The sequence below is a fragment of the Ctenopharyngodon idella genome, chromosome 2, assembly GCF_019924925.1.
Source record: "Ctenopharyngodon idella isolate HZGC_01 chromosome 2, HZGC01, whole genome shotgun sequence".
NCBI classification, from domain to species: domain Eukaryota; kingdom Metazoa; phylum Chordata; class Actinopteri; order Cypriniformes; family Xenocyprididae; genus Ctenopharyngodon; species Ctenopharyngodon idella.
Window position 1 is genome coordinate 2301545 of NC_067221.1, and position 26575 is coordinate 2328119.

General features: G+C 36.5%; 1 protein-coding gene across 9 annotated transcripts; it reads right to left on the reverse strand.

Moving 5' to 3' along the window:
• Positions 1 to 912: 912 nt before the first annotated feature.
• LOC127505660 (uncharacterized) lies at positions 913 to 13949 on the reverse strand. 9 transcript variants are annotated; one of them, XM_051881364.1, is made up of 9 exons: positions 13854 to 13949; positions 13605 to 13719; positions 13179 to 13355; positions 12715 to 12923; positions 12486 to 12597; positions 10608 to 10855; positions 10407 to 10518; positions 9498 to 9668; positions 8206 to 9252 (listed from the first exon to the last, which is right to left on the reverse strand). In XM_051881364.1, the coding sequence occupies exons 1-9, from the start codon at positions 13927 to 13929 to the stop codon at positions 8973 to 8975; spliced, it is 1500 nt and encodes a 499-aa protein (XP_051737324.1). In that variant the 5' UTR covers positions 13930 to 13949; the 3' UTR covers positions 8206 to 8972. The 9 variants fall into 9 exon arrangements, with proteins under 9 accessions (XP_051737378.1, XP_051737324.1, XP_051737323.1 ...); XM_051881363.1 differs by having other exon boundaries at positions 10407 to 10521; XM_051881387.1 differs by having other exon boundaries at positions 9109 to 9252; positions 9498 to 9651; positions 10407 to 10521.
• Between the last annotated feature and the right edge of the window lie 12626 nt (positions 13950 to 26575).

Below are 26575 nucleotides of genomic sequence, written 5' to 3' on the forward strand. Positions count from 1 at the left end.
CCATTGGGTCATAAGCAGATCATACGAAACTGTGTGGATGAGATCATACAAATTCATACGAATTAGCCACCAATAATAGTTACGAACCATCATGAGATTGTGTTGGATGTCTAGTACAATGGATGTCTATAGTTACTCAACATGAATAACTCAAATAATTCTACTACATTCCCCATAACGCTGATCTTTTGCATAATTCTGTGCGTGACAAACGAGAGTTGGTAGAAAGTTGGTTCCTTGCCATTTAGCACAGCTGGAAAACCACAAGGAGGTGTAAGAAGATGACTTGCCAAATTAACCACAGGAGACAAATGAGCACATTTGCTGTTCCTCAGAATTGTGGAAGTGGTGTACAGAAAAACAATGACCTACAAAAGCGCCAAATAATTACTTACTTGTGTACTATAAGAGCAGTTAGAACATTCCGCATTAGTTCTGTCCCCTTATTTAAAAAATAAAATAATACAAATTCATAAAATAATGTCACTTTGTACAGGCCTCACCCACGACTGCTGACGGACTCTGAAAATGAAAACGGCTTGTTCTATGAGACTGTTGAGGTTTTAAGGGGATCAAGGGCGTAAATTTTATGTAACAGTTAGGGGGGACAATAAGAGCAATTTTTGAAGGGCACAAATAATACAGCCAAAATTGTACTTTTGTACAACTGTACCAAAATTGTAAGGATATGTGTACACAGAGGAAAGCCTTACTACTATTATTAGTGTAGCATGGAGACCGGGACATTGGAGTTTTCCCCTCTTTTCCACCTCGCTTTTAAATCGCTTATGAATGCCTGTGCGTCTGTGCGCATTTTACTCTCGCTTTCGAATTAGAGGCAATTTGAGGCCGGCAATTGCTTGAATGGTGGGTTTATTATTATTCTTAATGAAAAACACAACAATGACAAACTCGCTTATAGAACTTTTATTAACAAAACAAACAAGATGAAAATGAATAAGCACGGCATACACAATGCTATAGGCCTAATAAAATAACAAATAACTTACACAAAGTTCAAATAAAAAAAAAAAACTGAAAATCAGCAAACACTGTGGAACCAAAAAAAAAATAAGATAGGAATATCACTTAAATTAAACATGCCCCATTTGCGTTTGTATTGTTTTACTACTTACACAATTATTTAAGTATATATCATTATATTATTTACAATAGAGAACATGGTTTTTAATTATATTTTTTGGGGTGGGTGGGCGGTTTACGCCTATGATGGGGATTAAAAAGTTGGTGAACGTTGGATTTTTATCATTATAGGGTGGTTGTGTACACACACTGCTGACACACACTTATGTTCAAACGCCATGTAATAGTGAACTTTGCATAATGGGTCCCCTTTAAAACTAAGAATTAAGGCAGCAGCCAATTACACAGTGTAAAAATGCTATTGGAAATAGTGGTTTCTAGGGTAAAGAGTAGTAGACATTTTGTGCATCAATTACTCTAAAAGCAACTAGTGATAAATGGTATTCACGTGTAAATAAAAGTAATGTGCTTTCTGCACTTAAGGTAAAATATTTAAAATGGCGGGAAATTGTCAAAATAGCCTTTGTCAGGATGGCTATTTGCATTCTTGGAAAAAGACACATACTGTACAAGTAGACACTGTATTTGAACTGAGCTGGTACGACGAAATCACTGTTTTCTCCGGAGCTGCTGTATAGATAAATGAACTAAAATAATAACTAATGATTTTTACAATGGAAATGAATCAACACTGAACTTACTTAAGCTGGACAATGACACTATTTTCTTCTAGTGCTGCTGTGCAGCCAAATTATTTTCACTGTAAAGCTGCTTTGACACAATCTGCATTGTAAAAAGCGCTATATAAATAAAGGTGACTTGACTTAACTATTTTAATTGTCTGTTTAAGGCATATTGTTGAAATGTACCCTAAAAGTTCAGTTAAGTTCGTTGATGTGTGGGGGGATTTTCACATATCAGTTCATCCTACAGTGCATGATAGAATTTAGTCAGAAGCATCTAGATTTGGTTTATCATCGCTTGAGATCTTTCATTACGCACTAGTGGTTAAACTATTGTAACATATGGCTTTGATCTGTATCTTTTTGCAGAGTGCCTCTGTTTAATTAAAAAATGAAAAAAACATTTTAAATATCTTAAAAATATATTATTTAAGTTTACTTTAATTGAACAGGCACTAGTCCATCTATTTTCTAAATTTGATGCTACAACTTTCACTTAAAATATTAATACTTAAAGTTACAGGAATTAAACACAAGCAGCTCTAAAAGTTCTGGCACAAATGATTTCAATTTATTTGACAACATTACCTCTATACACAGAAATACATAATCATATCAAAAAACATTTTAGAGAAATAAAAAAAAAAAAAAAAAAAAAAAAAAAAAATATATATATATATATATATATATATATATATATATATATATATATATTAATAGATATAAAATATAAAAGTACAATCTTTTTTTGTAAGAAAAAAGGGTAACACTTTAGGGTCCAATTCTCACTATAGTAACAAGTTGCTTATTATCATGCATATTACTAGGATATTGGTGATTTATTAGTACTTATTAAACACATATTAACACCATATTTTACGTCCCTTAATCCTACCAATACCTAAACTTAACAACTACCTTACTAACTATTAATAAGCAGTAATTAGGAGTTTATTGAGACAAAAGTAGTAGCTAGTTAATAGTGAGAATTGGAACTAAAGTGTGACCAAAAAAGTAACACTATACATTGATTTTTTTTAAACATCACAAACTATAAAGTGTGTGATGTACAATAAAGTGCGTGTTATCTCAAAAGAGAAAACCTTTTAAAAAATGCAAAATGATACTGGCCAGTTATAGCAATTATTTTCGTCCAGAGGTCTGCGTTTCAATCTGAGCTGATGACCGAGTCATATTTATGGTTGATGTTTTCTTCGGTGCCGCAGTCACAGATTTATGAGCTGTATTTGACCCTGACTGAGGTTTCTTCTTTGCATTCAGGTACTTCATTGCTTTAATGGCCCATGGTGAGGAGGGATCTGAGCAGATTGTGTTCCCTTTGATTGTAAGAAATCTACAGAATGAAACAGAACAGGCTATTATGACAATATTTCCAGTCACATATCAGGTAAAATAAAGCTTTCATTGTCCCTTTCATTTCACTCTCTTAATAATTCAAGAAAAGTCTGCAAAAATGGATTCTCACCTCACAGCATCCACAGGGAACAAGGGTTTGTGCTGAAGCTTGTAGCTACGCAGATACTTCATATGAACTTTAGTATCTGTAGTAGTTAGACAGCCTGAACCTGGATGACCATTATCTATTGGAGATAAAAGCAGGACATTAATTTTAAATGTAAACTATAACTAAACAAAAGACCTGATCATCACCATATTCATTTCAGTAGCAACACAAAACACGTTCTGAATATTGGTAAGAATGTGTGAAACCCACCTTGCATTGAGGACGAGACCAGAAGCCACAGCAGCAGAACTGCATAGAAACCCAACATATACAACTTCATCTTCTAGCTTGGCTGTCACCTGTTATGTGACCCTTCGAGAAAGACGGCGTCTATTTAAGCTCAGAACTGAACTGGGACACATGGAACAACCGCCCACTGACACGGCTCCTCTCTCACGCCACCACAGGCAGAAACTGGGGTAATACTGAACAAACCACTACCCAGAACACAGGTTAAGGATTTTATTAGTAAAGACATATGGTCACATTACATTTAATCGCATGAGGGTGTAATAAAAATGTCAGGTGAACTGATGCTGTCTGTGTGTACGATCCAGATACAATATGATTACTATTAATATTTATAAGCTATCAGAGTTGGATTAGAGGACGTTTAACACAATTTTAAAAAGGTGTTTTGAATATGTGAAAAGCATCTTTGACAAACTGTACTTTGCTGTACTTTTAACTCTGGTTGATGCATTTCCTGATTTTTTTAGGTCATGGTGGTCTGCTTCTTTTCTCATACCACAAATTGGGGGACTTTACCATGAAGCAGTATCAGAGTGCATATCACATCCATGTGGTTCAATGTTTTTTTTGCAACAAGAAAGCACCTACTGTAACGATCAGTTTGCTCTGAGATGAAGGAGATCAGGGTCCAAATGCAATGTTTTATAATCTCGAAACACAAAAACAGAACTGAGCAACTGAACATCCAGCGATGCGAAGACAAGACCCAACAATGAACACAGGAAACACTAGCGCTGCGTCCGAAATTGAATACTTCCCTATATATTGTAGACTATGTGAAAAACAGTACTCCAACAGAGTATGTCTGAATACACTGTGTTCGAAAAAACAGTAGGCGAAAAGTTCCTGGATGAAGTACTACTTCTGGCGAGATTTTGAAGTGCGCATTCAATAGACACTTTACTATCCCATTGTGAATGGCAGTGAAGCGACTGATACTGGTAGGTCACATTACCTACTATACAGTATGTGATTTCAGACCCAGCATAGGGCTTATATACATAGGGGTAATTGGACTAACAAGATACCTGGAAACAATTAAGGGGAGAACAGGAACAAAGCAAGCAAAGTCCACAGCACAAGAGCACAAGGACATTTCACTCAGGTTAATGCAAGTGTGTAAAAAAGCACATATGTGCAGGTCAGTCCAATGCTATAAAGACCATTTTTTGTGTGAACAATAACATATTCATGTAATTGCTAAGCAAGACCACCTTGGTCAACCAGCTTTACCAGAAAGACCATACTGGGCAACCAGTTTCACCATCTTAGGCCGCATTTACACTGCAGGTCTTGATACCCAATTCTGAGTTTACATGTTCTTTACAAAGTGAGTCATATCCAATATCTGCATTTATTCATCTACAATATTCATTTGGTGAAACCACCCAAGGTAGACGTACTGACCCGGAAATGCTTAGGTCTGAAAAGGAAGTAAAAACGGCACTGGAAAATTTGCAAAAGACTCAGACGAAATGAATATACAAGCTTTTGCTTTCCACACCATCTTTAAAGGTCAGGAAAACATTGGGTTGAGTCTTCATCCTCCATTGCAGCATTGAAAAGAGTCATGTGATCACGTTTGGCATCCACATGAGTTGACATCTTTTGCCACCATCGCTTTTTCAATAACATACACTATATTGCCATAAGTATTGGGACACCCCTCTAAATCACTGAATTCAGGTGTTCCAATCACTTCCATGGCCACAGGTGTATAAAATCAAGCACCTAGGCATGCAGACTGCTTCTACAAACGTTTGTGAAAGAATGGGTCGCTCTCAGGAGCTCAGTGAATTCAAGTGCGGTACCGTGATAGGTTACAATCTGTGCAATAAGTCCATTTGTGAAATTTCCACACTACTAAATATTCCACGGTCAACTGTTAGTGGTATCATAACAAAGTGGAAGCAATTGGGAACAACAGCAACTCAGCCACGAAGTGGTAGGCCACGTAAAATCACAGAGCGGGGTCAGCGCATGCTAAGGCGCACAGTGCGCAGAAGTCGCCAACTTTCTGCAGAGTCAATAGCTACAGACCTCCAAACTTCATGTGGCCTTCAGATTAGCTCAAGAACAGTGCGTAGAGAGCTTCATGGAATGGGTTTCCATGGCCGAGCAGCTGCATCCAAGCCTTACATCACCAACTGCAATGCAAAGTGTCGGATGCAGTGGTGTAAAGCACTCTAGAGCAGTGGAGACATGTTCTCTGGAGAGACGAATCACGCTTCTCAATCCAATGGACGAGTCTGGGTTTGGCGGTTGCCAGGAGAACGGTACTTGCCTGACTGCATTGTGCCAAGTGTAAAGTTTGGTGGAGGGGGATTATGGTGTGGGGTTGTTTTTCAGGGGTTGGGCTTTGCCCCTTAGTTCCAGTGAAAGGAACTCTTAATGCTTCAGCACACCAAGACATTTTGGACAATTTCATGCTCCCAACTTTATGGGAACAGTTTGGGGATTGCCCCTTCCTGTTCCAACATGACTGCGCACCAGTGCACAAAGCAAGGTCCATAAAGACATGGATGAGAGAGTTTGATGTGGAGGAACTTGATTGGCCTGCACAGCGTCCTGACCTCACCCGATAGATCACCTTTGGGATGAATTAGAGCGGAGACTGTGAGCCAGGCCTTCTCGTCCAACATCACTGCCTGACCTCACAAATGTGCTTCTAGAAGAATGGTCAAAAATTCCCATAAACACACTCCTAAACCTTGTGGAAAGCCTTCCCAGAAGAGTTGAGGCTGTTATAGCTGCAAAGGGTGGGCCAACTCCATATTAAACTCTACAGATTAAGAATGGGATGTCATTAAATTTCATGCACATGTAAAGGCAGGCTTCCCAAAACTTTTGGCAATATACAGGTGCTGGTCATATAATTAGAATATCATCAAAAAGTTGATTTATTTCACTAATTCCATTCAAAAAGTGAAACTTGTATATTATATTCATTCATTACACACAGACTGATATATTTCAAATGTTTATTTTTTTAATTTTGATGATTATAACTGACAACTAAGGAAAATCCCAAATTCAGTATCTCAGAAAATTAGAATATTGTGAAAAGGTTCAATATTGAAGACACCTGGTGCCACACTCTAATCAGCTAATTAACTCAAAACACCTGCAAAGGCCTTTAAATGGTCTCTCAGTCTAGTTCTGTAGGCTACACAATCATGGGGAAGACTGCTGACTTGACAGTTGTCCAAAAGACGACCATTGACACCTTGCACAAGGAGGGCAAGACACAAAAGGTCATTGCAAAAGAGGCTGGCTGTTCACAGAGCTCTGTGTCCAAGCACATTAATAGAGAGGCGAAGGGAAGGAAAAGATGTGGTAGAAAAAAGTGTACAAGCAATAGGGATAACCGCACCCTGGAGAGGATTGTGAAACAAAACCCATTCAAAAATGTGGGGGGAGATTCACAAAGAGTGGACTGCAGCTGAAGTCAGTGCTTCAAGAACCACTACGCACAGACGTATGCAAGACATGGGTTTCAGCTGTCGCATTCCTTGTGTCAAGCCACTCTTGAACAACAGACAGCGTCAGAAGCGTCTCGCCTGGGCTAAAGACAAAAAGGACTGGACTGCTGCTGAGTGGTCCAAAGTTATGTTCTCTGATGAAAGTAAATTTTGCATTTCCTTTGGAAATCAGGGTCCCAGAGTCTGGAGGAAGAGAGGAGAGGCACACAATCCACGTTGCTTGAGGTCCAGTGTAAAGTTTCCACAGTCAGTGATGGTTTGGGGTGCCATGTCATCTGCTGGTGTTGGTCCACTGTGTTTTCTGAGGTCCAAGGTCAACGCAGCCGTATACCAGGAAGTTTTAGAGCATTTCATGCTTCCTGCTGCTGACCAACTTTATGGAGATGCAGATTTCATTTTCCAACAGGACTTGGCACCTGCACACAGTGCCAAAGCTACCAGTACCTGGTTTAAGGACCATGGTATCCCTGTTCTTAATTGGCCAGCAAACTGCAGAAGAACTGAAGGCCACTATCAGAGCAACCTGGGCTCTTATAACACCTGAGCAGTGCCACAGACTGATCGACTCCATGCCACGCCGCATTGCTGCAGTAATTCAGGCAAAAGGAGCCCCAACTAAGTATTGAGTGCTCATACTTTTCATGTTCATACTTTTCAGTTGGCCAAGATTTCTAAAAATCCTTTCTTTGTATTGGTCTTAAGTAATACTCTAATTTTCTGAGATACTGAATTTGGGATTTTCCTTAGTTGTCAGTTATAATCATCAAAATTAAAAGAAATAAACATTTGAAATATATCAGTCTGTGTGTAATGAATGAATATAATATACAAGTTTCACTTTTTGAATGGAATTAGTGAAATAAATCAACTTTTTGATGGTATTCTAATTATATGACCAGCACCTGTAGTGTATGACTTGCGTTGACAGAGGAATATCCAATCTGTCCACTTACAAATGCACATATCGATTAATTTTTTTTCCACATAAGAATGAGGCCTGAAACGGACGTGAGAATATCGGTATCCATGTGCTTTTTTCCTGCTTATACACATTTGTGGGTCATATCCGATCTGTGCCACATGGGAGGTGAATAAACCTTAAACCTTGCCATGTAAATGCAGCCTCAGTGTTACTGATGAACACCATGATTGTACTGGTTCACCAACTACAACAGCACTTACAGTAATAGAATTAAACCAACCTGGATCAGCATAACAATTCATGTGATCCAGATGAAGGTGGGAATATCCAAGTTGAAATTTCCCACTTATGTTCCAGGTATTCACATGTACTGTGTAAAAAATATATACTAAAATGTATATGAAATACATGTAAATATTTATGTGCTAAATATAAATATTCTGCAATTGTACTTCTGGTATACTAAATTGGTAGTCTGCTAAATTGGAACAACTGATTTTGTACTTAATCTGGAATGCACCATAAATCATGCTTGCATGCTGATTATGTCACACTACTGTGCATGAGATGTTGTGGCAAATGAACAACTTGAGTTTATTTTTAGGTTTAGGGGTTGTTTACGCTGTTGTTGCATTCAAAAACAGGAAGTGAAATAAAAAAAAAAAAAAAAAGAGCTGAACTTGTAACATTTTAAAGCTAATTTTTAAGAACTTTTGTTAAAAACGCATGATGCTATCAACACATTAACATTTTTTATTACTGTGACGCTGCTTTGAAACAATGTGTATTGTATAAAGCTCTATGTAAATAAAAGTGACTTGACAACATCTATTTGAAATACTGATTGTGTTAGATGTCCTCCACTAATCTTGATTTCTCAACAATATATATATATATATATATATATATATATATATATATATATATATATATATATATATATCCTTTTTTTTCCCTTGCAATGTTAAAAAAAAAAAAAAAAAAAAAATTCTCCACACAGCTTTTTATTGCAAGTCATTAGGTTAGAAAGGCACTACATACAAAAAATATATAGAGAAATAAAACTAAGGGTCTGAGTATTTAACCTGCTCCCCTTTCAAACAAAATTTGTCAATAAATGGCTCATTCATAGTGGTTGGTTTCTCTTCCTCCCATGCCAGCCCATCCAGCTGAAATGTGGTTTCAGTAGATCCTCTCCAATCCTGCTCCAGTGTAGTTCTTGGGGTGGGAAATTCTGCCTTGCTTTCTGTTTTTTGTGTGTTGTGTCCTATAATGTCTTTTAGGTTCTGTGTGTAACTATAAACCTGCTTCTTCACTGGAGTAGACCATATCTGAATCGTAGAGCTGTAAATAAGCAAATTTACACATTATTCATTTTATGAAATTTTAAAATTTCATAGTAATAGAAGTCACAGTAATCATAATAGTAATCAACAATGGTATTAATTCGCAATAGTGCACAATGTTTTCTTGAACTTGTAGTCCATTTTCATTTAAGACTTCTTTCTTCTATTACAGACATGGTAATTTTTTTTTTTTTTTTTTTTAATTCAAATAACTTTAATTCAAAGGTCTGTTTATCATGTTACCTCGGAGCAGATTTTGTATTTATGGTTGACATTTTCTTAGGAGCCGCTGTCACAGATTGACGAGCTGATGCTGACTGAGGTTTCTTCTTTGCATCCAGATACTTCATTGAATTAACAGCCCATGGTGAGGAGGGATCCAAGCAGATTGTGTTCCCTTTGATTGTAAGAAATCTACAGAATTAAAAATAACATGCAGCAACACAATATATATATATATATATATATATATATATATATATGAGATCTATCTGAGAGATGTGGCAATAATTATATTTTAATATTCTTATCTTTACATAATTCGACCGGTGTAATCACTGAAGGATCATTTGTTTGTAGTATTCCTCATTTGTCTGCACAGTTAATAATGTTAGGGTGTTTTCACAGCTATGGATCGGTTGTTTTGTTCCGAAACAGGGACTAAATTTGTTATAATGTTGCATTTTCTTCTTGCATTTTCAAAATGATTGACAAGATCGCTCCATGAGCTTATTGTGGCTTTATTTGTAACTGTCGAGACACGCAAACACTATACGAATCTAGCCATCATTCCCGCTGTTAAATTATATACTACATTCGTATTAACGCTGCGGAAAATTCAAACGCGTTCTCTCTGGATCTCCCAGTGCTGTCTAGTAGTTTGGTTCGTTGGTCCATTGGGTCGTATTGCTTTTACATCTCAAGCGAACTGCTCCAGAGTTCGTTTGAAAGCGTACCGAGACCACCTCTTCAAGGAGTGTTTGGTACACTTTTTGGTGCGCACCCAAGTGCGATTGCTGCATTCATACCTGCCCAAACGAACCGCACCAAGGAGGACAACGAACTCTAGTGCGATTCAACCGAACTAAATGAGGCAGGTGTGAAAGCACCCTTATTATACCTACTCTGCCAAAAATCTGAATGGATTCTCACCTCACAGCATCCACAGGGAACAAGGGTTTGTGCTGTAGGGTGTAGCTACGCAGATTATTGAGAGGAACTTCAGTATCTGTAGTAGTTAGACAGCTTGTAGGTATAGGAACATCTGCTGGAGATATATATTAATATGAATGACTATTAATGAAAAAGTTATTAGTATCAATAAATCCAGTGATGACACAAGGACGCATTTACAAAATTTGTCAATAAATGGCTCATTCATAGTGGTTGGTTTCTCTTCCTCCCATGCCAGCCCATCCAGCTGAAATGTCTCTGTGGTTTCAGTAGATCCTCTCCAATCCTGCTCCAGTGTGGTTTTCGGGGTGGAAAATTCTGTCTTGCTTTCTGTTTTTTGTGTTGTGTGTCCTATAATGTCTCTTAAGATCTGTGTGTAACTATAAACCTGCTTCTTCACTGGAGTAGACCATATCTGAGTCGTAGAGCTGTAAATAAGCAAATTTACACAATAATAATTTTATGGCTTTCTCTATCTTTAGACTAAACTTCTTTATATAAATACAAAATAGTCATTTTAAAGGGTAATAAATCGCAACAGTGCAGATTTTTTCTTGAACCTTGTAGTCCAATTTCATGAAAAACACATTTCTTCTACAAACAAGATAATTTATTGGTAAATTATTTAGTTCATTAGTTAACATTATTTAAGTACTTTAGTTAACATGAACTAAGAATGAACAATACTTCTACAGCATTTATTAATCTTAGTTAATGTTAATTTCAATGTTTACTAATACATTATTAAAATCAAAAGTTGTATTTGTTAACATTAGTTAATGCACTGTGAACTAACATGAACAAAACAATGAGCGACAGTATTTTTATTAACTAACATTAACAAAGATTAATAAAAACTGTAACAAACGTATTGCTTATGTTAGTTCATGTTAGTTACTATATTAAGTAATGTTAACAAATGATACCTTATTGAATTGTAAGGTATAGGGCTGCCCCCTAATAGTTGACTAACTGTTAGTCAATTAGAAGAGGCTTGGTCGACCAAGATTTTATTAGTCGGTTAGTCGCAGAAAAAAAAACTCCACAGGAAGTGGCAAAGTCACGCAGTCCGTGAGGGATAGATCGTTAACGGCAGGAAATCCAAACATTTGCCTATCATTCACTGACCCCAAATATGGCTTGTCACTTGAAACATGTAAGTAGTAGCAACTTTACAAGTCCGCTCGCTCTATGTTAGCCTAGTCCTAGATAAATGAGCGCTATTATTATTAGGCACATATCCATCCTTGTGGGGAGTGCGCGCTTACTGCATGACATGGAGGCGCCTGTGTGATCACTTGCATATAGGCTAACTTAAAATACTCCATCATTTTGGTCATACAGATAAGAGTAATGCAAACTGTAAAGTATCTTCTTTTGTTTCTGTAAACTCACAATAACAGCAAAACAATGTGCTCTTGTAAAATAATGAAAACAATCAGTGCTTTCTGCTGTCTCGGTCTCCGTGAACTTGAGCACGTCACAAAAAATTAACCGAAACTCAGCGTATACTTGCCTCACAGACATGAGAAATATATCTATAGAAAGCTTGAAATGTCTACTTTTAAACTAACCAATTCAAATGGGAAATAAATATTCTCAGATGATGTAATCTGTATGTAACTTGCATATAGCCGTGTCCACTACTGCAGAGATGACGAGTTACCATCGTCGACTTAATCTCTGCAGCCCAAAACACAGAAAACATTATCAATAAATTAATCAATAAATAAATCACTTATTAATATAAACATGCGATTAGTCGACTAATGGATTAAATGAGCGACTACTAGTCGACTAGGAAAATCTTTAGTCGAGGGCAGCCCTTGTAAAGTGTTACCAATTTTTTTAATTCAAATAACTTTAACTCAAAGGTCTGTTTATCATATATGAGATCTATCTGAGAGATGTGCAGTAATTATATTTTAATATTCTTATCTTTACCTACTTAGACCGGTGTAATCACTAAAGAATCACTTGTTTGTAGTATTCCTCATTTGTCTGCTCAGTGAATAATGTTACTAGACCTACCCTGCCAAAATCTGAATGGATTCTCACCTCACAGCATCCACAGGGAACAAGGGTTTGTGCTGTAGGGTGTAGCTACGCAGATTATTGAGAGGAACTTCAGTATCTGTAGTAGTTAGACAGGCTGAACCTGTAACAGCATCTATTGGAGATAAAAGCAGGACATTCATTTTTTTTAGTATTTTTAAATGAATCACTATTAATGAAAAAGTTATTAGTAGCAAATAAATCCAGTGATGACACAAGCATGTATTTTGACCTTCCTCCTCTTCCTCCCATGCCAGCCCATCCAGCTGAAATGTGGTTTCAGTAGATCCTCTCCAATCCTGCTCCAGTGTAGTTCTTGGGGTGGGAAATTCTGCCTTGCTTTCTGTTTTTTGTGTGTTGTGTCCTATAATGTCTTTTAGGTTCTGTGTGTAACTATAAACCTGCTTCTTCACTGGAGTAGACCATATCTGAGTCGTAGAGCTGTAAATAAGCAAATTTACACATTATTCATTTTATGAAATTTTAAAAATATCTTTAGACTAAACTTCTTTATATAAATACAAAATAGTGATCTTAAAGGGTAATAAATTGCAATAGTGCACACATTTGCTTGAACTCTGTAGTCCATTTTCATGGTAAACACATTTCTTCTATTATACACAAGATCATTTATTGATGAATTATTTAATTAGTTATTCAGATAACTTTAATTCACAGGTCTGTTTATCATGTTACCTCTGAGCAGATTTTGTATTTATCATCGATATTTTCGTAGGAGCTGCTGTCACAGATTGATGAGCTGTACTTGACGCTGACTGAGGTTTCTTCTTTGCATCCAGGTACTTCATTGCTTTAATGGCCCATGGTGAGGAGGGATCTGAGCAGATTGTGTTCCCTTTGATTGTAAGAAATCTACAGAATGAAACAGAACATGCAGTCAAAAAAATGCTTTCTGTTTTTAGAAAAGCAATACTATCTATCCATCTATTTATTTGAGATAGACAGCGATATGTGGCAGTAATTTAACTTTAATATTCTTATCTTTACCACATTACACTCTGTCTACATCGGAGCGGTGTGTTTTTGACAGTGTTAGAATGTGGTAATCATTGACGGGTCACTTGTTTGTATTATTCCTCATTTCTCTGAATGTATTCTCACCTCACAGCATCCACAGGGAACAAGGGTTTGTGCTGAAGCTTGTAGCTACGCAGATACTTCATAAGAACTTTAGTATCTGTAGTAGTTAGACAGCCTGAACCTGGATGACCATTATCTATTGGAGATAAAAGCAGGACATTAATGTTCCAGTAGTTTGAAATAAATTAATGAAAAGTTATTAGCAATGAATCTAGTGATGACACACGAGCGTATTCTGACAAACCCCTGGTAAGAATGTGTGAAACACACCTTGCAATGTGGTTGAGAAGATCTGAGGCCACAGCAGCAGAACTGAAGGCAAACACAACATTTTCCATTCAGCCATCTCGGTTATAAGACCGTCAAAAAAAAAAGACACTGTGTATATAAGCTCGTCTTCTACTATAGGACCCATTGAAGGCGTTTCCATCCACTCTAACGTCATAGGTTGAAGTAATACCGAACAACACTAATATCAGAATGCTGGCTGGGGTAAAGACTGACCATCACACAGAGTTCAAGTGTCACAGAAGATGTATTTACACAAAGTCAAATTTACATAATTTTTCTTTAGCATATTTTTGCACACATATTTTTTAGTAAATTTCACATATGGAAACTCTACTTAACCAAGTTAAGTAAAATAATTAACTTTAACTTGGCCAGTAAAAGGTTGAGTGATTTCTACTTAGTTGAAGTTTCCTTTGCAATACTTTTTACTCAAACAATATAACACTGAATTAAACCACACTTGTATAGTGTGTTATACCATGCTTTTATAGTAAAAACATCTAAGTAAATAATACAATAGATAGACACCATATCGACATAAAAAAGTAACGACACATCTGAACACAGAAACCTCAATACTTGGTACACAATGATAACATTCGATGGATCGTTTTTGAGTATGAATGTGTCATTTTGAGTAGAAAATGAACTCCAGATGTCACAAACCTAACCACAAAAGCAATGATAAAACAGTGAAAAATTAACCTTATTAATTATTCATGCCCCAGTGCATGATGGGAACACCAGTACCAGAAAAGTTGAGTAGTTTTACTTAATTTTATAACGTTGATATGTACGCTTTAATTTCTGCAAGCTTGAATTGAGTACTAATATAGAATTTACTTTTTTTTATTCTTGCATAAACTAACTTTTTCATGTAGAAATTACATTTGTTTTTTCTGTAATATTTACTTCACCACAGGATCCTTTTTATCAGTGTAGAAATGGCTAGTCAAGACACTTATTTAGTGGATGTGAAACAACGAAGGCAAACAAAATGATAATGTGTATGTGAGAAATATTTAGGTATTTTATTAGCTATCAGAGGACATCAAACACAATCAACATTTCAAATGTGTAAACAGCATCTTTACGAATGAGTCTGCTCGCTGCATTTCCTGATTTTCTAGGTCATGGAGGCCTGCTCTTTTTCTCCAACCACAATCTAAGGGTCTTTACTCTGTTGCAGTTGTCACAGCAGATACATACAGTATATATCAGATCTTTGTGGCTAAAATGTTCATAAGAAAGTGTCACCCTGTTTATCTCCAACTGCTTCACCTTTGAATGCAGTACATCCTTTTATTTGACTTTTTATATGCAAGCAAAGTTAGTTTTTACATTATGATTAAAATGTTTGAAGTAATACAAACCAAATACCAAGCATTGTTCCTTGAGTAAGAAGCAAATCAAGAGCAACCACACACACAAAAACACACCAATGAAATAATAATCTAATAATAATAATTTTAGAGAATATTCTGTAAATATCTTTGAAGTTAATGGGGTTTCCAAACAGAAGAATCTGAGTGAAAAGGGGAAACAAAAAAAGGAAGATGGAAAAAAAAGCAACTCAGTTAAATATCTAATATAGTGACTGTATGGAGCTTTCTTTTGCCAAGCCTCGAATTGTGACAGTGCATATAAGAGACACGAGAAATGTGGGTTAATGTGGGGGTGAAAGTGGAAGCTTTTGTTTAAACCACATTTCCCAGCTTTTAACACTTCTTTTGAGGTCAAACTGTCATTGCAACCCTAAACTTTAGAGCTCATTTCAAACATCAATCTTGATAAGGCTTTATAAGCCACCCCAGAAGTGAGATGTTTATACTGTGAGAGGAAGCATCAGATATCCACTAGATGTTTTGGTTTTCAGGTAGAAACACAATGGCGACCCCTAGCAAGTGAACTTGGAATGATAAATCTTTTTTCATCTATGTCGAAAGAGTCTAGTGACCTGATTTGGTGTGCCGGAAACACTGCGTGCTGCTGAGCAAAACTGTTGCATCAGTTCATGCGAGAAGCACACGGTCTTCAACAAGGCTGAAATCAGACTTCCGTCATACGCTAAACAAAATTTTAGACCTATTGGATTGAGATGTTGGTATACCGCTAACATCCAATGAGTGGATAGACATCGACATGACTCAGAATCAGAACATAAATTTGTTATACATTTTGAGAAAAATCAAAAATCAAATTGTGACAGCTCTGGTCACATTCTAATACATGTAAATATATAATATATAAAAAATAAAATGTGTAATATACATTACAGTTAATAAATATAATACAATATATTATTTATAATAAAATTTAAAAATATTTTTAGAGGCAGAAAACAATGTGAGGAAAATGCTGGAACTGGTGCATTGTGAAGCAAAAATAAATGATCTCATATCTGTGGGTAACACAAAAATGTATTTTAATCCTGGATTTTCCAAGAGCGGTCTACTATTTTCCAAAAGAAGTCTAAAAAGGCAGACAGATAAAGTATCACATCCTATTTTTTTATGAATGAACTCATGGCTTGCACTCACAAGTGGAAGTGTGGTTTCCTTATTTCAAAGGGAGCAGATAACTATCACACTGATGGCACACTGAGAGTGAAGACAGTGAGTGGAAAAAAGTGCAATTAAAATAAATAGTTATAAGAGCAGAGATATGTTAATATATTCTCACATGTAAACCTCTTGACAGCATTGATCTACAGCAATAAGGCCATTCATTACAGTGATTTTAACACAGTAAAATCTTGAAAATAAAGCTTCCAAAAGGGGATGCCATAGAAGAAACATTTTCGGTTCCTCAAAGACCCTTTTAGTGCACAGTTCTTAAAAGAACCATTTTTGTCTTAGGGCCCTATTTTAACGATCTAAGCGCATGGTCTAAAGCACACGGCGCAAGTGCACTTAGGACGTGTCCGAATAAATTTTTGCTAGTTTAACGACGGGAAAAATGGTCGAGCTCCAGGCCCGTGGTCTAAAAGGGTTGTCCCTATTCTCTTAATGAGTAATGGGTGTGTTTTGGGCGTAACGTGCAATACACCAATCAGAGTATCATCTCCCATTCCCTTTAAAAGCCAGTTGTGCTCGCGCCATGGCGGAATTAGCAAGCGGAAAAACTGTACGCTTCTCTAGTGAGGAAACGGATCTGCTCGTGCGCGAGGTTAAACCATCTACGGGACAAGCCAGATTCCATCAAAGCATTTGTATCTTTATGTACACAATAATATTCTTTTACATTGTAATCGTTTTATTTTTAATATTTGGCATGTTTGTGTGCTGCTGCGTGTCCCTGTGTGTGTAACAAGCAGAGTGTACGTGTGTTGTGCACCCGCATATAGGCGCAAATTACTAACATGCTCTTTAAATAACAAAAGTACTGCGCCATTGACTTTAGAGCAGGTTTCAGTTGGTCAATGGTGAAGTTGTTTTCAGTTCCTCAAAATAGCAACACGCCAACAATGCACCTGAACACATCTCGTTTTCAGACCAGCATACCCATGGGCGCTCAAATGGGCGCAAATGCATTTGCTATTTAAACAACATGACGCAGTTATCACATGAAAATGATAACTGCGTCAGGCTGAAACTAGCAAAAAACACTTGCATCGTGTCGTATCGTGCCGGGTGTATGATAGGGCCCAATGTGTGAAGAACGTGTAAGCTTTTGTCTTGTGCAACACTGGATTGGGTCATTTGTACACTGTATTTGTCTTCAGACAAATGATCCGCAAGAGCAGCAAGTGCACAGGACAGAGAAGCTTGATATGTGATGTGATGCCCTCATTACAACAACAACAACAAACAAAACAAACAAACAAACAAAAGACACCCACTACCAGTTAACCCACAAATACTACATATTAAACATAGAGTGACAACATATTCGGGCACTTTAAATGTATATGCACTTTGTTGCATTTGATAGCAAAATATCAAAGCAAGTAATATAATAATATTAAAGTTTGTTCGGTTTTTAATTAAAAAAAAAAAAAAAAAAAAAAACATTGGATACACTATCATTCAAAAGTTTGGGATTGGTAAGATTTTTTAAATGTTTTTCTGCTCACCAAGGCTGCATTTATTTGATCAAAAATACAGTAAAAACTGTAATATTGTGAAATAAAATTACAAACTGTTTTCTATTTTAATATATAGTACAGTGTAATTTATTCCTGTGATCAAAGCTGAATTTTCAGCATCATTACTCCAGTCTTCAGTGTCACATGATCCTTCAGAAATCATTCTAATATGATGATTTGCTGCTCAAGAAACATTTCTGATTGTTATCAATGCTGTAAACAACGGAACCCCTAAAGGGACATAGTGGTCGAAAAAAATATGAGATGCAAGGAAAAATATATTTCGAACTTTTGCATTCACTCGCAAAACTTTTGCGGTTACTAGAAACATTTTGTGAGCGAACGCAAAACATTTGTGAGAGTACACAAAAGCACTGACATATAATTTTTTCTCTTCCATCTCATAAATTTTTTCCATCACCATGTCCTTTAAGCGGCTCTGTAGTAAACTGATGTTGCTTAATACTTTTGTTTAAACCATCATACATTTGTTTCAGGATACTTGATGAACAAAAATTAACATTATAAATGTCTTTACTATAACTTTTGATCAATTTACTGCATCCTTGCTGAATTAAAGTTAATTTCTTTAAAAATAAAAAAACTTAGTGACTCTAAACTTTTGAACGGTAGTGTATACTGTTCAAAATTTAAGGCAAACGGTATTTTTTGGACACCATTTTGTCTCTTACTGAATATTGTGATCATTTCAGAACTATTATATACTAACATGGTATATTAGAGAGTTTCACAATGTCTAAGTCAGTGGAAAGCCACAGGTTTTGTACCTTCAATAGCTCTTGACTCTTGACTTGGTGAATGGAGGTCTGAATGGAAAGTGCAAGGGTGAACATCCCACCCTATACAGTCATGATATGAGTGATTCTCTTGCGCACTGAACACTGATGTGATAGTTCTCCAGGAGCATTCACATCCTTCCACTTTTCTGCACTTCTCATGTGCCCATATATATAAGTACAAACTGCTTATTTGTGTTTATTGATTTGTTTAAAGAAATAAGTGGAGTATATATGTGGGGGAGAACAACAAAGATATATTTGCCAAACAGTAAACAGCAGAACAATCAGCAAAAGCTGCAATAAAAAAAAATGTCTTGACTGACTGGGGGATTGTTCCTTTCATCCATTCCTTAAACAAAGGATTGCATCATCAAATGACCAAAACCACAGAGTTAGCATGAATGCAGAAGGTTGTTTCTCCAGAAAGTGTTTCAGAGGGAGAAAAAAAAACAAAAAATATAAAAAAAGACAAATTCGGAGTAAAATCTGACAGACGGTTCCTCTTTTGATAATATAAAATGGGCCGGTGTGAATGTGAGGAGTCAGTGAGCATCTCTAACTTTGCATTGACAGAAGATCCCAAGACACAACATGCAGCTCAACCAGAAGATGATGAAGAGTCTTGCCGCCATTGCTGTCATTATGTCAGTGATGATCATGGAGATGAGTAAGTATTTAAGACATTATACTCTGTGTGGTGTCTGACTTACAGAAAGAAATCTAATCAAACTCCTCTATTCATTAGATGGACAAAACAAACCTGTTGAATGCTGCACAAAAGCCTCCACCATGAAAATCACATCAAATATAACAGGATTCAAACTTCAGAAAAGAAATCCTCCTTGTCTCAAAGCAGTCATGTAAGTATATTTTAGATAAAGAATATCTATTGTGTCTTATATGCAATAATCTTAAAAAAAAAAAAAAACTGTTTCTAAATCTGTCTACCTGTCTTGGCACAGTTTCTTCACAAGTGAGGGCGAGATGTGCAGTCACTGGAGGGAAAAATGGGTGATGGAAAAGGTCCGGGAGCTCAGTAAACTTCAAGGGTAAGAATGAAAAATACAATGCAACAGCAGCCTATTAAACATGACAACAACGACTGATTTAAATACGTCTATCAGAAAGAGTAGAGATTGTTCAATATAATAATTCTGATTTGTTTTCTTTTTCCTCAGACAGCAGAAGATGAACAGCACTGTCTCTACACCTCTCTCAACCTCCTCCCCTTAAAAACTCAAAATATTCTTAATTATGGATTAATATGGCTTAATATATGGCCTTAATTATTAATGGATTAACAGTTAACTTGTTCAAAATTCTGTGTATGCTTTATGATATTTATCGTGATGTAACTTATAAGTGAATTGGTGTATATATTCATTCAATATTTATTTGGCCTTCCAAGAATTTGACAAATAAAAGCCATTTATTATATGTACTGCTTACAATCTGTTCCTGACACAGTATATACCTGTACGAAGATGAATTGTGCTCAAATAAAGTGGTAAACAAATCTGAATATGTGTTTGTCATTGCATTGACATTTTACTAAGTGTTTTAAATAATCATTAAAATTGACATTTCAATATTGATCCAAATAGTTTATGTGAATCACATAATCATGAAACAAAGCATAATGTCAGAAAAACCATATCATTCTCTTCATGGTCATGAATTTGACGTGGGCACACTGACACGATTCTCTCACTCCCTCACGTTTGTGTCTGCTGTTAAGTCATGCTTTCATCTAATCAGACAAACAATAAATCTTATAGATGGGTTGCATTTCTGCATTAGCATCTTGAACTGGAGCTTGTGAAGGGATCCAAGATCGGCCATAACCCACCGCCTTTCTTGGGCAAGATGAAGTGAGAGCTGTAAAACCCTGACCTTATCTTGGCTGGAGGGACAGGCTCTATTGCATCCTTTGCCAAGAGGACCCCAATTCTGTTCACAGGACAGGGCAGTCTTTGACTGCCACCGAGGTAAGTAGGATGCTGCTGAACCTGGGGGATGCCTGGCAAACTGAATTGCGTAGCCAAGTCTGATTTTCCAAAAATGAGCCAGCTGGATGGGCTGGGAAGCGCTAGCCAGGCTCCCATGCTCCGTGTGAGTGGCACCAGTAGGGCCAACTGATGTACCCGTGGAGGGGAAGCAAGGAAAAGCACTGGGGCCCAACCCGGGAAGTGTAGTGATTGAAATTTGTCTTTGACCACACCAGCGAAAACCAAATACACATACAGACACATACTACAAAACACATAAAAACCATCATACTGAATCACATAGCTTTTTGATGAATAAATCCTATCGCAGCAGGTACAAAAGACCTTTTATAAATATTCATCTTTGCTCTAGGCATTAAAAATCGTCTCCCAGAGGGCAATAAAACAAACTGATCACACAGAGGATGAGTTGGGTCAACACATCTTGAGGTGTAAACCTCACCCAACTTACTCTGTGGTCTGCAATACAATAACATCAAGGTAGTATTGTTTAGACACTCAAGTTTGGAGGCCAACAAGGCCGCATTTAAACCACATAAAATGCAAAGGGCCACAAATTACAACTTGGATCGCAAAACTTTTATTTAGGCCGAGTTAAGACAATATTTGTAGTATTTACAAGTACTTACAAGAACTTACTTGTCCTTTAATGGTTGTCCTACTTATAGTGTCACTAAAATGACATTAAAAAAGGATTAATAGTTTGTCTTGCTGTATTCTTAATGCAACAATGCATTCATACTCTGAGTATGAAAAAAAGGCCCAAATGCATAAGGAAAAACATTACTGAGCATATAAACTTAAGAAATGATGAAAAGAAATCCTTTTTCCTAGTGAAAAGTCTGCATTGTTATCACAAGTAATTTCAGGTCTGGCTGTTGCTCAATTTTTTGATACTTTTTATACTCCATTGCACCTTTTTAATACTTTTTATAGTGCTTATTTATACTCAGGCTCGCTTTACAAAGGTTTCATTATTATTATTATTATTAATTAATTATTACCTCTACCTTTAAACTAGGTCAGAAGGGCACTTACACACTGCAAAGATTCAGGAGTGTCAACCGCATTAAATGATGCAGAAATAAAGTTTTCTCCGTTTCTTTTCAGACTGTGAAACAACGGCCCGTTTCAGTGTTGACACCTTGTGGACAACTAAATTAGTGCACAAACTATTAAAAGCGCACGTTGAGTACCCCTGGTTTAGACCTACTAAATATGTGAAAACAAAAGCATAAATAAGGATTCCTGTTTGTTAAGTTTACTGATTCAAATACACAGAATCCAATTTCGTCTTATCCAATATATGTCAGTGCTGCTCATACCCTTTCTTCATTGTTGCATTTGCTGACTAAACAAATTGCAATATCCATGATTCATTGCCCTCAATGAAGTCAGACATTTCACATGACCAAAGTACATCCTCAAATTTTCTTTTCTGTGAAAAATAGAGTCTTTCCTTTTATCCTTTCCTGAACAGGGTTCTATTATGTTTTTCACTTTTTCAATTTTAGTTAGTGTGTAATGTTTCTGTTTGAGCATAAAAAGATCTGCAAGGTTACAAAGCTCAAAGTCCACTCCAAAGGGAGATAATCTCTTTAACAAAAACACTTTTCAAGAACTACAACAAATGGCTCGTTGGGATTACAACATGCTTTTTTCCTGATCTTGTGATGTCACAATATCAATCATTTAAAAAATCTCCGCCCACAGAATACACAAAAAATAGAGGCGAAGCCTGGTTGAGATGCGCTAGAGAAAACAAAGAAGACCTGCTTTACTAGCGTGTTGTTGCCATGTCGAAGAGACTTATTTTTAAACTAGACTAAATTTTAGACTAAATTTATTTTTAACACTGTTCCTGAACATTATAACCCCAACGTTTATCTGAGTGCTGCACATTTCGCGGAGGACAGCTTCCAGAAATAAGACAGTACAGTGCCGCCAACTATGCACAAAAGCTTCTCTTGAAAGATGGAGCAGTGTTTAGTGTAAGACTGTTTACTGATCTTTAGGAACCTACCACTCTAAAACGTCATGTGACATCCGTGCTTACAAAGGTACTGCACAATCCTCGTTCATAAACTTTCTCAGGGTCTGAATCGGGCTCGAAATGTCAAAATTCATTGTTAATATTTACACCTGAGCAGATGCAAATCGTGGTTACGGTAAAGGGTGTGACATTTCAGGAACACGCTCTAAGCGGTTCTCCAATCACAACACACTAGGCCAGCTAACCAATCAGAGCACATTTCGTATTTCAGAAGGAGGGGCTTTGTTGAAAAAGGAACTAAACAGTGCGTTTGAGACAGACTGTGGAGAGAGGTGCTGCAATAATGTAAAATATGTGAAAAATAATGCGTTTCCTTGAACAGTCAAGCATTTAAACCGATTCTAGTACACACCAAAAACAAAATCAAGACACAATAGGACCCCTTTAAGCAGACGACTGCACCATCAAATATCCATAAAAAAATAAATAAAATAAAAATACTGAGTAAGCATAACCGATGGAGGGTGTTTCTCCAGAAGCCGTTATGAAGATGTGTGCAGTTATTGCGATGAATCGAACAGTGAGCTCCTCTTTTTATTGATACAAATGGGCCGGAGTGAATGTGAGTCAGTGAGCATCTCTAACTTTGCACTGACAGAAGATCCCAAGACACAACATGCAGCTCAACCAGAAGATGATGAAGAGTCTTGCCGCCATTGCTGTCATTATGTCAGTGATGATCATGGAGACGAGTAAGTATTTAAGATGCTGTACTGTGTGGTGTCTGTCTTACAGAAGGAAATCTAAATCAAACTCCTCTATTTATTAGATGGAAAAAGCTGGTTTGCTCCATGCTGCACATCCACCTCCACCAGGGAAATCACGTCATCTATAACAGGATTCAAACTTCAGAGAAGAAATCCTCCTTGTTTCAAAGCAGTCATGTAAGTACAAGTTAGATAATATCCATTTTGCCTTATATACAATCATCCTTTTTCCAAAAAAAAAAAAAAAACTGTTTCTAAATCTGTCTACCTGTCTTGGCACAGTTTCTTTACAAGTGAGGGTGAGATGTGCAGTCACTGGAGGGAAAAATGGGTGATGGAAAAGGTCCGGGAGCTCAGAAAACTTCAAGGGTAAGAATGAAAAATACAATGCAACAGCAGCCTATTAAATATGACAACGACTGATTTAAATGTATACGTCTATCAGAAAGAGTAGAGATTGTTCAGTATAATAATGCTGATTTGTTCTCTTTTTCTCAGACTGCAGAAGATGAACAGCACTGTCTCTACACCTCTCTCAACCTCCTCCCCTTAAAAACTCTTAAGATGCTTAGACGGATTTTGCTGAAACAGTTAACTTGTTTAAAACGCTTTATATGCTTCATGTTATTCATTGCGATGTAACTTTAGTGAACTGATGTAATTATTCATCAATATGTTGAATTTGACCAATGAAAGCCATTTATTATATGTACTGCTTACAATCTATATGTCCCTATCCAATCTGTACAAAGACGAATTGTGCTCAAATGAAGTCTTAAAGTGGTAAATAAATCTGAATCTGTGCTTGTCATCGCATTTACATTTTAATAAGTGTTTTTAATAATTTTTTAAAATTGACATTTTAATATTGATCCGAGTGCAGTTAATCATGAAATAAAGCGTAATGCCAGAAAAACCTTTGAACGGCATACAGGGCTGTAGGCAGGATTTTATGATCATCGAGGTCCCAACTTTGAGGAGGTTAGGATGATTCGGGGGACATATGCTCCCCTGAGAAAATTTTGATTGCTCTGATCTGTGCATTTCAGGACATTTGAAGGCAAAAAATGGATAAGAAATAGCTTTAAAACCATAGATTATTTGTCAATACCTGCTCTCTCCTCATCTCCTCCCATTTTTTTTTTCTCTCTCAGTCTCCTTATCTTGCCCTGTCTCTTCCCCTAAAGCAAAGTCAACTGATATAGCCTGTTTTATTAATCATTTTCTTAGACAAGCTAATTTACTGAAGGCTACGAACGCTAGGTGAGTAAATTTATTAAATTCATTCACATTCATCATTAATCTTATGTTTCTTCCCCTCACATTGACAATTACTAATTATTATTAGGCTACACGTAAATAATATAGGCCTATTTTCAATTCAAAATGGCGAATTAGTTCGCCTGATTGTTTTTGTCAGTCGTTTACAAATTCTATCGTAAAACAGCTGTCAAATATGAAATGTTTAGTTTAGCTCGGTTACTTACATCTTATCTCGCACTTTATGGCCGTTTACTGAAGCGATGAAATTCGCGCCAATCAGCTTCTGTGAACATAAAGCCCGCCTACTTTGATTTGATTGGTCATCTCAAATATTTTGACATGAGTGTTGACAGATCGCAGAGGCAGCTCAGCTCTGATGAAAAGCTCTTGGTGCAATATCCTTGCAGAACTAAGTAGTGTTAATACTACAGTATTTTAGACAATTATTGCACAACATTTATTATATACACCTCGGAAAAATACCAAGGTCCGAACCATTTTTTTTTTTTTTTTTATAAATCTGTTATTTTAATTTTCAAACTAGATGGGTTGCCAGATCACACTAATATCTCCCGGCTTGTGGTTTTGCCATGCTGAGTCTGATGTTAATGATTTCTACAATACAGACATTACAGACTCAGATCTGGAATCAGCTTAGGCATTGCATTAAGTTATCCAGAGGTTTTGTTACAACATGATCCAGCAGAGGTGAAATGAAAAGGCTGATGGTAGGCCTATGTCTTTTAAATATAACTACAGACTTCTATAACTACATTTTGATGACATCTTTCAGATTATGTACACAAAACTGGAGTGTCATGGTTGTAAAGTAAAAGGAGAATTATACTCCCCACTGGACACCTCAGACATCAATTTCAGTTGTTTGACAATAATGGAAGTTCGAGTTGTAAGTAAAAGACGTGATTCATTTCAAATTAGTTTTGCAAATGACAAATATTTGGTCCAGAATTTCAAATTGATCTGTAAGGGATTTCTCATGTGTTGTTTCACCTCTAGGAGGCAGTGTTCTCTAACATGTGAAGGTAGTATTGTTTAGACCTACAAAAATATAAAAACAAGCATAAATAAGAATTTTTGTTTGTCAAGTTTACTGATACAAAGATACAAAATTGAATTTCTTCTTCTTCTTATCCGAAATATGCTCCTTGTTGCATTTGCTGACTAAACAACTTGCAATATCTATGATTCATTGTACTCAATGAAGTCAGACATTTCACATGACCAAAGTACATCCTCAAATTTTCTTTTCTGTGAAATTACTGCATCACTGACTGAGAGTCTTTCCTTTCATCTGTTCCTTAAGCAAACGATTACACCATTAAATATGAAAAAAATCACTGTGGAAATCATGTCACCTATAACAGGATTCAAACTTCAGAAAAGTAATCCTCCCTGTGTCAATGCAATCATGTTTGTATTCTCTGTTAGAGAAAGAATATTTATTTTCACCATTGTCCATTTTAGTTTCTAAATCTCTACCTTTCTTGTTTCTTCACAACTCGGGGTCTGAGATGTAGTCACTGGAAGCAGGGCTGGGTGAAGGAAAAAATCCAGGAGCTCAAGAAAATTCTGCTTCAGCTGTAAGTCACTGACAGACATACACTGATGCAAGAGTATAGTTCACATTAAATATTAAAATTGACAACACAAAGATGTGTATGTCTGCTCAGATATACTATAAAGCGATGAGAATACTTTTTGTGCACCAAAAAAGCAAAATAACGTCTTTATTCAACAATATCTAGTGATGGGCGATTTCAA